At 37.3% G+C, this 15,073-nt stretch overlaps 2 protein-coding genes across 2 annotated transcripts; both read right to left on the reverse strand.

Annotated features, from left to right (window-relative positions):
* Nucleotides 1–1,454: 1,454 nt before the first annotated feature.
* Nucleotides 1,455–3,590, reverse strand: LOC149588940 (uncharacterized). Its single transcript, XM_089862015.1, has 4 exons — nt 3,237–3,590; nt 2,812–3,017; nt 2,456–2,745; nt 1,455–2,391 (listed from the first exon to the last, which is right to left on the reverse strand). The coding sequence occupies exons 1-4, from the start codon at nt 3,323–3,325 to the stop codon at nt 1,543–1,545; spliced, it is 1,434 nt and encodes a 477-aa protein (XP_089718141.1). The 5' UTR covers nt 3,326–3,590; the 3' UTR covers nt 1,455–1,542.
* A 9,976-nt stretch (nt 3,591–13,566) lies between these two features.
* LOC149588941 (uncharacterized) lies at nt 13,567–14,861 on the reverse strand. The gene is made up of 2 exons (XM_089862003.1): nt 14,687–14,861; nt 13,567–14,614 (listed from the first exon to the last, which is right to left on the reverse strand). The coding sequence occupies exons 1-2, from the start codon at nt 14,719–14,721 to the stop codon at nt 14,230–14,232; spliced, it is 420 nt and encodes a 139-aa protein (XP_089718129.1). The 5' UTR covers nt 14,722–14,861; the 3' UTR covers nt 13,567–14,229.
* Nucleotides 14,862–15,073: the final 212 nt, after the last annotated feature.

The raw sequence follows: 15,073 nt of genomic DNA on the forward strand, positions 1-15,073 counted from the left end.
GAAGAGCATCAAAAATTCGTTTCAGTTATTTTAGATGAAATGAAGATCAAGGACGACATCATTTATCGAGCTAGTACAGGCGAGCTAGTTGGCTTTAGTAATTTGGACGACACTGGGAATGAAATTTTAAAAATAAGAAATCAAGGTGATGATTTACCAGAAGTAGCAACGCACGTCTTACAAGTAATGATTAGAAGCATTACTGGTAATTTTAAGTATCCGCTTGCATATTTCCCTTGCAAGGACATGAACTCGGATAGCCTTCATCGAATCATTTCAGAAGCAATATCAAAATTAGAATTTAATGGCATCAAAGTGTTAAGCGTTATTGGTGATGGAGCAAGCACAAACCGTAAAATGTTTCAAAACTTCGTTCAGGATGGTTTTCGGTGGAAAAATATATATGCCTGCGATGAAGATCGGTATATATATTTTATATGTGATCCCCCTCATCTTTTGAAGACAGCTAGAAATGGAGTTAGCAATAGCAACTTTCATACCAAAACAAAACATCTAATCAAGAACGGGCAACCAATTTTGTGGACGCATCTTTTAAATTTATACGATTTAGATTACCAAAGAACTGTTAAACTTGTGCCGAAACTAACAAGGGACCATTTATTTTTGGATTCACACTCCAGAATGAGAGTTGGCCTTGCAGCCCAAGTTTTCAGCGAAGCAGTGGCAAATGCGCTAGAATTTGAGTTTGGAGATGTGTGCCGTGAAACTGTGAAACTAATTAGATTAATGAACAAATTTTTTGACTGTATGAATTCAAGAAATTTCAAAGAAGGAATTTTGAAGCGTAATCCCAACTTGGCCCCCTTTTCTAATGAAAATGATGAAAGATTAAAGGTAGGTTAATGGTTTTTTCACACAAGTTAGATAGACAAAAACAGAATCTTCTCTTATTTAGTGGCTGGAAGGACCCTTCTTACAGTATTTTGAAGAGTGGCAAATGGAAGTTGACAGATTGCCTAAAACCGTTAAAGCAGCTGATAGGAACAAGATGTCTCTAAGTAGAGAAACTGTTCTGGGTTTACAGATGACAGGTAATATAATTATGTTTATGGGTAAAAACTATATTAATAATAACAATAAATCTTCACGTGAAATTTTCAGCCAAATCAATTCCTGCTATAATTCGATTTGTACTAAGAAAAAACGCTAGGTTTGTGCTAACAAACCGTTTAAATCAAGATTGTTTAGAACAAGAATTTGGCAAACAGAGAGGTTCATGTGGAGGCAATAACAATCCTGATATTTTACATTATGCGCAAAACATTGACCGATTCAAAGATTTGGATGAAATTATTAAAGCTCCTCAAACTGGAAACACTTTTATCGAAAATTAATGGAAAGGCTTAATTTTTTTGGCATTTTTTTTTTAAATTTAGTAACTCATTAATGTGTTTTATCACAAGCAGTTGAAAAATAAAATTTTTACAAAATCATTTTTCTTGAAATTTGTTTCAAAATTTATTAACGCATTAATGCGCTATATCACAAGTTGAAAAATAAAAATATCACAAAATTGTTTTTCTAAACTAAAAAAATATCACAACCATTACGGTCCTGGACTATACCCTTTACTTTAAGGGGTAGCGTAAAATCTTTCCTAATCACAGTTAGATTTTTATCTTTGGCGTTTCCTGAAGCTTTCTTGTTTTCCTTGCACTGTTTCAACCCTTTCCGCAAACTTGCCTGCGATCTTAAATTTTCATTCTTCTTCCCAAAATATTTGGCTCGTAAATATAGTTGCAATCCATTGCCCCTCAATTTTAGATAACTTTCAGTCAGTTTCCTTAGAACGAAATCTTCTTTCCCATTAGGAACTTCAGAACACTGTAATAAAGTCTTCCAACTATCCTTCACAGTGTCATTTTTAATAACAGCATCTCTTGCCTCCTCCCTTCGTCTTGGATTATTATCTGCGAGGGTCTTTCCATCGTAAAATTTGTTTATTATTTTGTCAATTGTTTGGAAAAAAATAAACGTGCCCTTTTTGACATAGAGCAGGCCCCCTCTATCATTCAACATAACCCAGCTAGTAATTTCCAAGTTAGGTAACTCCTCGGATAGATACTGTTTAATGTCATTTCCTGCACCTTTAATAGCAAGGCTATCTCTAAGATTAAAATCCCGCGCTATCGCTTTGCTTTTGCAAATAGAATTAACTGTCGAGCCAGCAACAAAGTACAATATCTGAAGCTTTCTGAGAACTTCTTTAGTGTCAAACTTGACAGGAACATTTATGCTTTTAAGACTGTCGGATTCCTTTTGAAATTCCACTTCTACTCTTTCTACATGTATTTCTAACAAATTTAAAAGGTGTCTAAGTAGCTCTGCAGCACAGTATTTTCTTAAGTGATAGTCAACGCAAGCAAAAATCTGCAGTAATTTATAGAAAAAAATATTAATTTTTGAATAAGAACAATTAGCTTAAACACCTCACAGGAGGGGCAAATGAAGATAAATATGACATTGCATCCTCTAGTATCTTCTCATTTGACTGTAGTAGTTGAGCATCTGTCCAAAATCCTTTAGCTTCTCGTAATGTTAAATCACTTAAAGCTTCAAAACCTCTATCCCAAGGAGGGATTTTCTTGTCTCTAACCGCACAACTAAAATCTTCTAGTACTAATCTTAGTTCAATCACCGTTCGTGGTTCATTATATTTTCGTAATAGAGACAACTTCCCCACGCTCGTCACCAAATAGTCTTGGAACTCTTTTTGTGAAATTCCTAGGTATTATAACATTATCAATTATATACCTAAAGTTTGGAACAAAATGTTTAATAAAGCATTACTTGACTTAGGGGTTCCCTTTACTCTTTTCTTGGGAGGAGATTTTTGCACTGCTATGTTTTCCCGAACAAGAACATATGGTTTTTTGAATTTCAAGCTAAGCTCGTTATTAGTCCACAATACTGCAGAATGTTCGTCAGGTTGAGGAAGATTTAAAACTAAATCTATATTTTCATTTATTTCCAGCTCCTCTAGCTTGTTTTCTGGCCTTTAAATATAATTATATGCTTAAATTTCAAGTTTCAATTAAAACAAGATTAAAAACAATCTGAATGTCTGCCTGAGTTGGGGGAGTTCTTGTATAAAATATGAACCAAGGCTTAATGAAATGGAGATAATAACTAACAGATCTAGGCTATTATGTTATTTAAAACTAATGTATTTAGTTTAGCACTTTGTAAAATTGCAAGCCATTAATGTTAATTACCTTTTAGAATATAGGTGATCCTCATGTGGAACGTTTCTTGGTCTTTTCTTATCGCCCTCGAACCTAAGCGACCTAAACACACGCGCCATTTTGATTTTCTTAAATGGCCTTGAAGGACTCCCTCTAGTTTGATCGGTATACGGGGTTGGAAAACGAGGGGGTTTGCTGGTCCTCTAGATTCACCGTCCGTACCCATGGGAAGAAGAATGAAAATTTAAGATCGCAGGCAAGTTTGCGGAAAGGGTTGAAACAGTGCAAGGAAAACAAGAAAGCTTCAGGAAACGCCAAAGATAAAAATCTAACTGTGATTAGGAAAGATTTTACGCTACCCCTTAAAGTAAAGGGTATAGTCCAGGACCGTAATGGTTGTGATATTTTTTTAGTTTAGAAAAACAATTTTGTGATATTTTTATTTTTCAACTTGTGATATAGCGCATTAATGCGTTAATAAATTTTGAAACAAATTTCAAGAAAAATGATTTTGTAAAAATTTTATTTTTCAACTGCTTGTGATAAAACACATTAATGAGTTACTAAATTTAAAAAAAAAATGCCAAAAAAATTAAGCCTTTCCATTAATTTTCGATAAAAGTGTTTCCAGTTTGAGGAGCTTTAATAATTTCATCCAAATCTTTGAATCGGTCAATGTTTTGCGCATAATGTAAAATATCAGGATTGTTATTGCCTCCACATGAACCTCTCTGTTTGCCAAATTCTTGTTCTAAACAATCTTGATTTAAACGGTTTGTTAGCACAAACCTAGCGTTTTTTCTTAGTACAAATCGAATTATAGCAGGAATTGATTTGGCTGAAAATTTCACGTGAAGATTTATTGTTATTATTAATATAGTTTTTACCCATAAACATAATTATATTACCTGTCATCTGTAAACCCAGAACAGTTTCTCTACTTAGAGACATCTTGTTCCTATCAGCTGCTTTAACGGTTTTAGGCAATCTGTCAACTTCCATTTGCCACTCTTCAAAATACTGTAAGAAGGGTCCTTCCAGCCACTAAATAAGAGAAGATTCTGTTTTTGTCTATCTAACTTGTGTGAAAAAACCATTAACCTACCTTTAATCTTTCATCATTTTCATTAGAAAAGGGGGCCAAGTTGGGATTACGCTTCAAAATTCCTTCTTTGAAATTTCTTGAATTCATACAGTCAAAAAATTTGTTCATTAATCTAATTAGTTTCACAGTTTCACGGCACACATCTCCAAACTCAAATTCTAGCGCATTTGCCACTGCTTCGCTGAAAACTTGGGCTGCAAGGCCAACTCTCATTCTGGAGTGTGAATCCAAAAATAAATGGTCCCTTGTTAGTTTCGGCACAAGTTTAACAGTTCTTTGGTAATCTAAATCGTATAAATTTAAAAGATGCGTCCACAAAATTGGTTGCCCGTTCTTGATTAGATGTTTTGTTTTGGTATGAAAGTTGCTATTGCTAACTCCATTTCTAGCTGTCTTCAAAAGATGAGGGGGATCACATATAAAATATATATACCGATCTTCATCGCAGGCATATATATTTTTCCACCGAAAACCATCCTGAACGAAGTTTTGAAACATTTTACGGTTTGTGCTTGCTCCATCACCAATAACGCTTAACACTTTGATGCCATTAAATTCTAATTTTGATATTGCTTCTGAAATGATTCGATGAAGGCTATCCGAGTTCATGTCCTTGCAAGGGAAATATGCAAGCGGATACTTAAAATTACCAGTAATGCTTCTAATCATTACTTGTAAGACGTGCGTTGCTACTTCTGGTAAATCATCACCTTGATTTCTTATTTTTAAAATTTCATTCCCAGTGTCGTCCAAATTACTAAAGCCAACTAGCTCGCCTGTACTAGCTCGATAAATGATGTCGTCCTTGATCTTCATTTCATCTAAAATAACTGAAACGAATTTTTGATGCTCTTCAGGACAAGCTTTGTTAAACATTTCCGTTGCCTGAATTAAACTTTCTTCTCTGAATCCCGAGTTAAGTCCAACATGTGAACTGTGATTGTACAAGGTTCGTTTGGATGGCAATTCAAAAATTCCACTCGTAAGCATAGCATTGTAAGCGGAGGAGGATTTTTTGTGCAGATGAATAGCCCACTTGATGATTTTAGGGTGCCACCTACGCTGCCTTTTTGTTTTTGTTCTCATAATCGCTAATTGCTGTTCCACAAATAATCTCTTAAAGGAATTTTTAGGCAAACTTTTCTTTTGCTCTTCTAACTTATCTGCGATGAATTTGCTGTCTTTGTCGTGGAAATATTGGCCACACAGTTTGCTATCCTTCTTAATCTTACTTTTGATTTTCTTGATTCTTTTCCTATGGTCTATAACTCTTTGAGATTTAGTTTTTAACTTTTTTATTAACTTGTCTCGTGGTAAGTAACAATTTCTTCTTTCGCCATGTTTGGTCGAATTGGATTTCCTCTGACGAATAATGCTATTTATCAAAACTCTGCGGTATTTTGTGCATGGCTCACATAAATCTTTAGTTTCCAAGTTAATTTTGTTTTGTTTCTTATGCTGACTCAAAACTATATTACATGCTATTGAATGAACAGCCTCGTCAAATTTGTTTATGTAGCCCGCAGTTTTTTCCTTAGTAGCAAAGTGCTTCTGAAGTTCCTCTTGAATAATACCAGTACATAGTGGAAATGAATTCACAGCATCGAGGAGTTTAAATAGGGCGTCTACACTAGTAATTTCAGGCAACGATTTTACTAAAGGATGGTTTTCAGGTATAATTTTCCCGTTAATTTTTAGAATGCCACTGGCCTCACAATCTTTTAAAACATACGATTTAGTTATTAGTCCCTTCTCTATGTTTTGAATTGTTAAAGCAATGCCACCATCAACAGTAACCAAGACCCAATTTTTAGGAATACATTTTCCAGCGAGAGTCTGAGAACTGACTTGTTTACTAAATTCCATAACATTGTCATGAAAACTACTTTCAAAATGCACAGAGTTAACCTGAAAAGTAAATAAAGTTTTCCCTGTAAAGACTGTTATCAGTAAAAATCGAAGGATTTACATACATTAGAGCTATTTATAATCATAGTTGAATTTAGAACACTTTCTTGATCAGCATGATTTTCACTGTAATACTTGTCACTAAATGTGCCATTCAAACTGGCAGAGCTGCTAATTTGTCCCTCTTTGGAGATAGAAATATCTTCCTCAGATATGCAGATAACATTGTCATATTCCATAATTTCCTTAGATTTAACTCCGTCCTTAACTTCCAAGCACTCAGATGAAGTACATTCAACACTTTTTGTATTCAATGATTGACAATGTTCTTCATTTAACGATGGCCATGACTGATTCTGCATGCCAATTAAAAATTGTGACTTAATTTCTTTTCACAAATAAAAATGAGAAACTCAAACTTACCATTAACTTCAAGGTTTCCGAAGTTTCTTGAAACTGTACAGGGTTTGGGTTTTCCGGCGTTGGTCCCTTCCCCCCAATAAAATGTTCCTCACATATATAATAAGATTTTTTGGCAATTTTTTCAATGTCTAATTGGTTATCAAAACGCCCGCAGGCCAAAATCCACTGTTTACATTTGTCAAGATCTTTTCTGGGCCGGGGAAAGGGAATAAAGTTGGGATATGTTACCCGAGGCTTAGCGGGATCAGAGTTATTAAGACACAACGAATACATACACCGTTTGTTTTTCGGCATTTTAAGGTTAGTATTTAACGCCAAAAACTATCCAAAGCGTGTTATTAATAAATTAAATATATATTTATATTTAATTGGAAGTTTACTAACGAGACCGCACTATATCAAGTAGGAGCAGCAAAATCGGTCGCCATTTTTGAATTCCTGGATCACGTGATAGAAATAACCTTGAACGACTCCGTTCACGCGCATCGAGCTGATCGAAGAGCGGGGAAGAAAATTTTATACAGTGGAAGGCTAGCCTTTGCTGGTCCTCTAGATTCACCGTCCATGACTTCACCGAGCGGTGAAAATAGCAGCCAAGCTAATTTCACCCTACCGCGGTCCTTACTTAAATTCTTAGTCACGTGGTAGGGTGGATATAGCCTCTACGCTATTTTCACCAAGGGTAGGAATAGGCTTCCGCCTATTTCTACCCGGGGGTGAGAATAGTGACACTCTATTTTAAAAGTCCAAGCAGACGATTCTTTCGCGACGGCGGAGTTAACTGTTGTTTTTACCTCTCCGAGTGACGTATGTCACGGAGAGGTTCTGTAACGATCGTGTGTGTCTGTTTGTGGGTGTGTTTGTTTGTGTGTGTGTCTGTTGTTACACCCACGTGACCGCGTTCGCAGTTTCCAAATCGGAGCAAACGTGTTCGCCATTTCCGAACTGCATTCACAGGTTCGGAAATGGCTCCTCTACTTGAGTTCTCACACCACCATCTTCTGGTCTTTGTCCATTCCACACGGACACCAAACTGTACATACTGGCTTCTAATCATCATCATCTTCTGGTCCTCGTCCATTCCACTTGGACACCAGTCTGTACATACTGGCTTCTAATCACCACCATCTTCTGGTCTTCGTCCATCCCACTTGGACCCCAGTCTGTACATACTGGCTTCTAATCACCACCATCTTCTGGTCTTCGTCCATCCCACTTGGACACCAGTCTGTACATACTGGCTTCTAATCACCACCATCTTCTGGTCTTCGTCCATCCCACTTGGACACCAGTCTGTACATACTGGCTTCTAAACACCACCATCTACTGGTCTTCCGTCTATTCCACATAGACACCAATCTGTCTTATTGGCTTCTAACTCCATAGTCATCGTTTGGTTTAAGACATTCGCGGCGATCAGCTAGGGTTACGAGAAACGTCTAGCCTCCCTAGGGTGGGTTGTCCACCAAAGGTTTTCGCAATTGCGGTTGTTCTTGCTTTTAGCTGTAGTTCGACACCCTTATATACTACCTATTTGAGTAAGGCGAGCAACCGCAGTATGCTTCATTTCAAACGTCAATATTAGTCAAGTCTTTCAAGAATGTTTAATGGTTCTTTTTTAAAACGATGTAACGTTCAATAAGGCGAATAACTAACGAAGAAAATATTAAATATTAATTATATTTATTTTAATATTTAAGATAATCTTGTTTCTCAATTCAAAATTAATACGGAAAGAGCTAAAAAGCAGTCTATGTTTTTGCCTGTGTGTGTCCGTCCGTTGTTACACTAGTGCGCTGCGTTAGAAGTTCGTTTTGTTTTGATGTGTAAAGAAATCCTACAGAACCATAATATTCCCTTTATCCATAATATAAAGTGAATATGTGGAAACACTTTTCGTAATTATGATGCGTTTTGTACTTTTGTAGCTTTAAAGCTCTGTTTCATTTTGATATTCCAAAGATTTCTTTTAATATTGTTATTTGAAATGGCTGTTTATATATTACTTAAGCTATACTACATCTGTATATAGAATATTCCTTGGTTTAGTGATTTCATGAAGAAAGCTAAGATCTAGACTCTGGCGGGTATATCTAGTATTACCCGCAATAGGCTTAATGAAATTAAAAGTAAATAAGTGAGGCCTGAGGTGAAGTAAACTTTGGGTTTTGATTTTCGTGTCTGAAATGAAGAGACATCAACGGTTCAGAGTGAGCCGAAAGTTAAATACACTCTTAATTAATCAGGTTAAGATTTTTTAATTGAAGAAAAGATCATGGTGGCAATTAGGCTAGTAGGGCTAAGCTACATAGTTTTTATTCTCTTTATCGTGCGCACTGAGTAACAGTGCGTCTAGCTACAATTTAGCTTTGGTATTATCAGAAGGGAATAAGAGAGAAGGGAGACATTAGAGCCTGCTTTGGTAACGAGAGTCCGACCAACCTCAAGAAAACCGCGAAAACTTTGCGCAAGTACACAGCTTTTAACCAATTTACTGCAAATATAGTTCTTTAAGTTCTCCGCGGTATCAGGCGGCCTATTTGTCTGCTAGATTTTCATTCTCCAAAGGCTTAGGGCTGTCGATGTTTCGTTCTTGTGTAATTATAACATCAAGTATGTATTTTATTGAAAATAATTTTTATTTTTTAATATTAATTCAGAATAATTAATTTTCATCTATTTATTACTTTCAAATTATCTGATTTTGGTATGTTCTCAATTCCCGTGTATCTAAATTAATTGCACAGCTTGATTTCGTTTATCAACATGAAATTCGGCCATTTTTATCTCCTTCAATGTAAAGTTGTAAACAAAACTACTTTTTATTCGTCAACCGAGACGTCACCTTCTTATGTGACGTCACAGCTAAGACAGAAGTTAGATAGGCAATCAGTGAAGGGTAGTTGATTTGAGGTTAGTAAGACTGTTGTTACGAGTGTAAAGCATTATGGAGATATAAAGTGTGTCCCTTCTCTCTTATTCTCTTCTGGTATTATTTAACGCCTTAACACTCATGTTGGCAAACTAAGAATATTGTCGAGGTGAGACGAGACGATAGTGTTTACACTGCAAACCAGTTGTGAATGTAGCTATCAGAATATAGGTTAAACAGCTGAAGCGTAGACTTCATTTCCTGTTCTTTTTGCCATTGACTGATTTCCATGTGTCCAAAATTTATCCTTATTGGATGTAAAATGTCGTCTGCTTTACTGTATATTTGCTATGCTTGGAATACTGCTTCAATATTTCGTAAATAATTCCATATCTAGGTAAATAACTTTGTAGTAGTAGACCTCTTGACTCGGAGAGGTAATATTTTGGTTTTCCCAACTTGTTATGTAAATGAGATGAGTTCCTTAAAAGAACGCAAACAAAATGAAAAGGCTTTAAAGGCCGATAAACCAAAGAGGGTAGAAAGAGGGGGAGTAGAAGGCTTGGCTGGAGTGTTCTAGCTTTGAAAGTTTACCTCTAAGCTTCCGGTGTGCGCGCGCATCTTTCTCTGCCTTCTTATTGGTTGAAATAGGGTGAACCGGATATTAGGAGGAAATTATAACAAATAAATAAAAAAGAAAAGCGAGAACACCCAAAATGCCTTGCCAAAGCCGCTAGCTTCTACTCCCCCTCTTTCTACCCTCTTTGGATAAACGATTGAAAGAACTTGAAAAGAAGGAAAACCTTATAGAGGTTATTAGGAGAAAAGAAGTTATATGGAATAAATTTGATAAAAAACACAGAGACCGAGATGAGTTAGAAAATGCCTGGGATGAAGTGGAAATTGAAACCAAAATGATAAGTAAGTAGATTATTATGATAAATAAAAATCTTAAACGACTTTCATTTTACATTTTTTCCACAGAAAAAGATGCCAAAGCTTCCTGGAAGTATCTTAAAGACCAGTTTCGGGAACATTTTCATTTAATTTCAAAAACAAAATCGGGGCAGGAATATATAGAAGAAGAAGATGTATCGATGATCACATGGCCATTGCCAAAAGTAGATAGGGGGGAAAGTAAAGCACTTGGAAGATCCCCCGCGCCATGAAAACCTAGAAACCCCCTTTCCTCTCTCTCACAGTTCCTACCCCCTCGCGTAGGAGAGGCATTGCACATTGCCAGTGCCTATTTGCAACTGAAAAATAGTTCTGTAAACAGTTTTAAAAGGACTCCTACTAGCTAAGGCTTAACAAGATTGCATACGGATATACGGTAAAGCAACATCTGTGAGTGGAAACGTTAAAATTAATAAATGACGATCTTTTTACCACGGACGATACTGGAAGTAGAATTAGAATATTTAACTGTATGAAAGGTAATGGATCCATGAATGAACTGTTATATGATATGATTTGTGATCTTCTTAAGTCAAAAAATGAAGAAGATAGTGGTGGTTATTCTGCATTTCTTTTTGTCTGGACTATTAAAGGATAAAAATCAGCGCCCCGAATTTTTAAACGATGTAACACTTGGTCGATTTGAATTTTCCTTTAGAGTAGACAATTTCACCTGCTACTGTCCCGGGGCGCTGCCGTCGCTATGAACTACCTCTCAAAAAAATCGATAAACGGTTGGGGTGTTTTCTCAAACGTCATTGGCTAACTCGCATAGGGGGTAAGGGAGAGGAGAGAGAGCTTCTAAACTTAGAGGAAACCCACAGTCAAAGGTGGGGGACCATCCTCGAGCTTTACTTTTTGCCATTGCCCATTTTTTAAAAGTTTATTGTTCTTAAAAGATGTGGTCACGAGGAGACAGTATGCTTATTGTTTAACCTTCAAAGATTTGTTCTATTAAACAGTTATATCATACAATTTCAGTACAACATCAAACATGTCCGGAAAATTCAACGGAAATGAGGAAATAATTTCGCGAGATGTGAGTCAAGCATCGAGGGGCAAATCACTCAAAACTCTGTCTCTTCACCGATTAATAGAGTAGTGGCACTCCATGTTAACTACCCATAGAGCTTAATACAGTCAAAGGCAAGTAGGTGCCATTACTCTATTGTACACGTAATGTTTTTAGCACAGGCATGGGTAGGGCTTTTTAAGATTTCGTATAATCCCTTTTGTTCAGTTAAAACCAGAGTGTACACAGATTACGCTGAGTGATTTGCTACTTGTCAAGACTTTAGCACATATACTTTTTTATTTAATGCATTAATGGAATCGCACTGTTAATTAGGATGAATCGTCGGAAATAGAAGAAAGGCTGCCACTAACAAGACCGGATATTGTGAGTGAAGACTGTTGTGAGACGAGATCATCAACATCATCATCGAAATTGCCATCCTCATCCTTCACAGAGCCTCCTGATATTGCAAATGAAGGCTGTGGTGAGACGAGATCATCATCATCGTCATCGAAGTTGCCATCCTCATCGCTCACAGAGCCATCAAAAGTTAGGAAGCGACAACGGACCATAGAGGATGAGGAAATCCAAAAAATTGATTGGTATCAATATGATTTTGTAATTTATCCATTACATATAGTTATGACTGTATTTTTAAACTATTCAAACATATGTTAGCAGTGGCGGCTCAAGTCAAGTGGAGGCCCCAAGCGGTAACCACTTTGGGGCCCCTAAACTCAAGATATTAAAATTAAATAGTAGTTGTAAGAAGAAATTTATATAAGAAGGCCTAAAATAGCGTCCGGTGCGCGCGTGAGAGTCGACAATCCTCCCTTAATGTGTGGGAGGGTTGTTGAAAATGAGCCGGGACTTAATATTTTATCTTATATCGTTTTTCTTTGGGGTCGCCTGAGAGCGCTCCGAGATCGCTCCAAATTTACGTGTTACGTCATCGCTCTAGCTCGGAGGACCGAATGTAGTTGCTCCGAATGAAAGACAAAAGTTTTTTCAGAGCGGTTTTTTGACGTCTTCAGGCGCTCCGTCTCTAGAGTTGGAGCTTGAAGGAGAGAGGAATGGAGTGGAAACCCCCATACCTATAGCGTTTCCTGTGTACCCCCACCTACGGCAACATAGTCCTACCAGCATCCTCAGCGGTTAGGTAGGGTCGCACTGGACGAAATTGTAAAGGGCGCTCCCTCTATCCTTAAAATAGAAGCTAGTTCTCATACAAATAAAATGGCGCTACGCGGCAGCACTTAGCAATCGCCTACCGAAGGGTAGGGTCGTGCGCGAGGTACATTGGGAGAGATACGGTGCCGCAGGTCGCCCATCATCATTTCCAATCCATCTCAACTCCATTATCCCTTGTCTCGGAGCAGCTCGTTTTTATCGCAAAGAAAAACGCTATATGTTTTCCACCATCTATTTCTTTTACCTTTTCGTTAAGCCTTGTTTTGATTTTTGGAACTCCCGAAATCATTCGTATAGTACACTTGATTCAATTTTGAAACAATTACAGAACGAACGATTTTCACGTAGAGACACATATTCAAAATCCATCAAGTCATGTATGTTCAAAACCTTAAACTAACTTGTTCATGGCAATTAAAAGCAACCGTCGTGCAGTTTCAGAAATGCATTTCCTTTTTCCTTTGCTCGAGGTTTGCTTTTTCTCTAGGTGGAATACGTCATTCGCGTCCGTATGACCTATCCCCATGGGATCTCCAATGGGAAAGCGCAGAGCAATGACGGGCATGAAAGGGGTGGGGCTTACTTGTCCACTGACACCGGCGTAAGAGTAGAAGCGTAAAATCTCGCAACGTAGGTCTTCTATATCTATATAAATCAAAGTCCTGACTGACTGACTGACAGACAGACTGACTGACTGATAATCAACGCTCTGCCCCAACCACTTGCCCTAGAAGGCTTAAAATTTGCAGGAACGTTACTCATAAGTAGTAGGCGCGTACTAAGAAAGATTTTTCCAATCCGCCCCCATCTCTATGCAACAAAGTCCGCGCGTTTCAACCGAATTTGCAAATATTTAGTACACTGGTTTACTTTAAAATATAGACGGGCTGAATGGTCTTTTGGGTTCGATTTGTTGCCATCTTTTTAAATGGCGGCCAAAAACTTAAAAACCCTTCTTTATGTAATAGTGTCCGCGTGGAAAGTAATAAAAAATGTCCCGACGGGCTGACGGGCAACGCCGAGTGCCTTCGCTCCTAGGGTGCTACAAAAGTATTAGTCATCAGTAAAATCTACCCATTCTTTATATCATTTTGATGGAAGTTCTTATTGCACGCGAGCGACGCCGCGGGTATATATATAAATCCCTTCTTGGTAATACTGAAAGGGAAAATATTCTTCATTTATTTCCTTTTAAATCTATTAGTCTCTTCCATTTTTTAGTTTGAAAAAAAAAAATTGTTAACGGAAGAAAATTAATTCTGCTCAATTCGGGGCCCCATGGCATCCCGGGGCCCCAAGCGGCCGCTTAGTCCGCTTACCGTTAAACCCGCCACTGTATGTTAGAATTTTAGCCAAAGTCGCTGCTCCAAAATCAAAAGACGAAGCCCAGTTGTTTGCCGATTTCATTGCTAGTCAGCTGAGAAAAGTTGATAAAAAATACCCAAGACAGTGTCAAAATCAAATATACAATTGCATTAATGAATTTATTGACTTGTCAGAACAAATTGAAGATAATGATTAATAAACTATTTTAACGTTTACAATTGTTTATTTATTTTTTAACGCCTGGCAAATCCCATTGCCAAGGAACAGCTCCTTCATTCCAGAAATACTCTGCGTAACTATCACGGCATTGCCTTGCATTTAAAGAAAAGTTTCGCGCTTGTGAACCTCTTAAGTTGCGTAAACCAGTTTGAGGCTCATCTTGCCAGGTTCCAGCATGCAATATTCCTAAGCTATCTGTAAAATCAGCATAGCCTGGTGGACAATAAACTCTTTTTGACGGTTGCTTGTTTTTTTCTGATGACATTAAGTAATTATGCAAGACAACAGTTGCCTTAACAACCCGATCAACGTTCAGTGGCATAAGATTTATCGTTCGATGGAATATTCGCCACCTGGCTCCTAGAATCCCAAAGGCATTCTCGCTGCAACGTCTTCATGAATTGTTAATTCGCATTATTGTGGGTTTTGCATACACGCAATTTAATTCAACTTAATTTCTATACCTTGCCCTACTGAGACGGTAATTAAAAACCCTCATTTTTGATGTTAACCCCTTCCCAGGAAATGGTCTTAGAAAATTAGTTGTCAGAGCAAATGCTTCATCTCCAAGAAGCACGTGGGGTGCAATAACATCACTTCTCGGTAGCTTGGTTGGCTCGGGAAATCCTATTTGTCCACTGTTTAATGCTTTACCAATGTCCAATGATCCAAAAATACCACCATCCGAGTTAGAACCATACCCTCCGATATCCACGGCCAAGAATCTGTATTCAGCATCAACCACTGCCATCAATACAATTGAGTTTGTACCCTTTAGTGAGAGTAAAATTTTTGTATTGAGGATCTTGCAGTTCACATAAACATTCTTAAAGAAATCCACAAGTCGCTTG

Source organism: Phalangium opilio, unplaced genomic scaffold, assembly GCF_054372755.1.
Source record: "Phalangium opilio isolate 3A_F unplaced genomic scaffold, DU_Popi_V2 ptg000528l_1, whole genome shotgun sequence".
NCBI classification, from domain to species: domain Eukaryota; kingdom Metazoa; phylum Arthropoda; class Arachnida; order Opiliones; family Phalangiidae; genus Phalangium; species Phalangium opilio.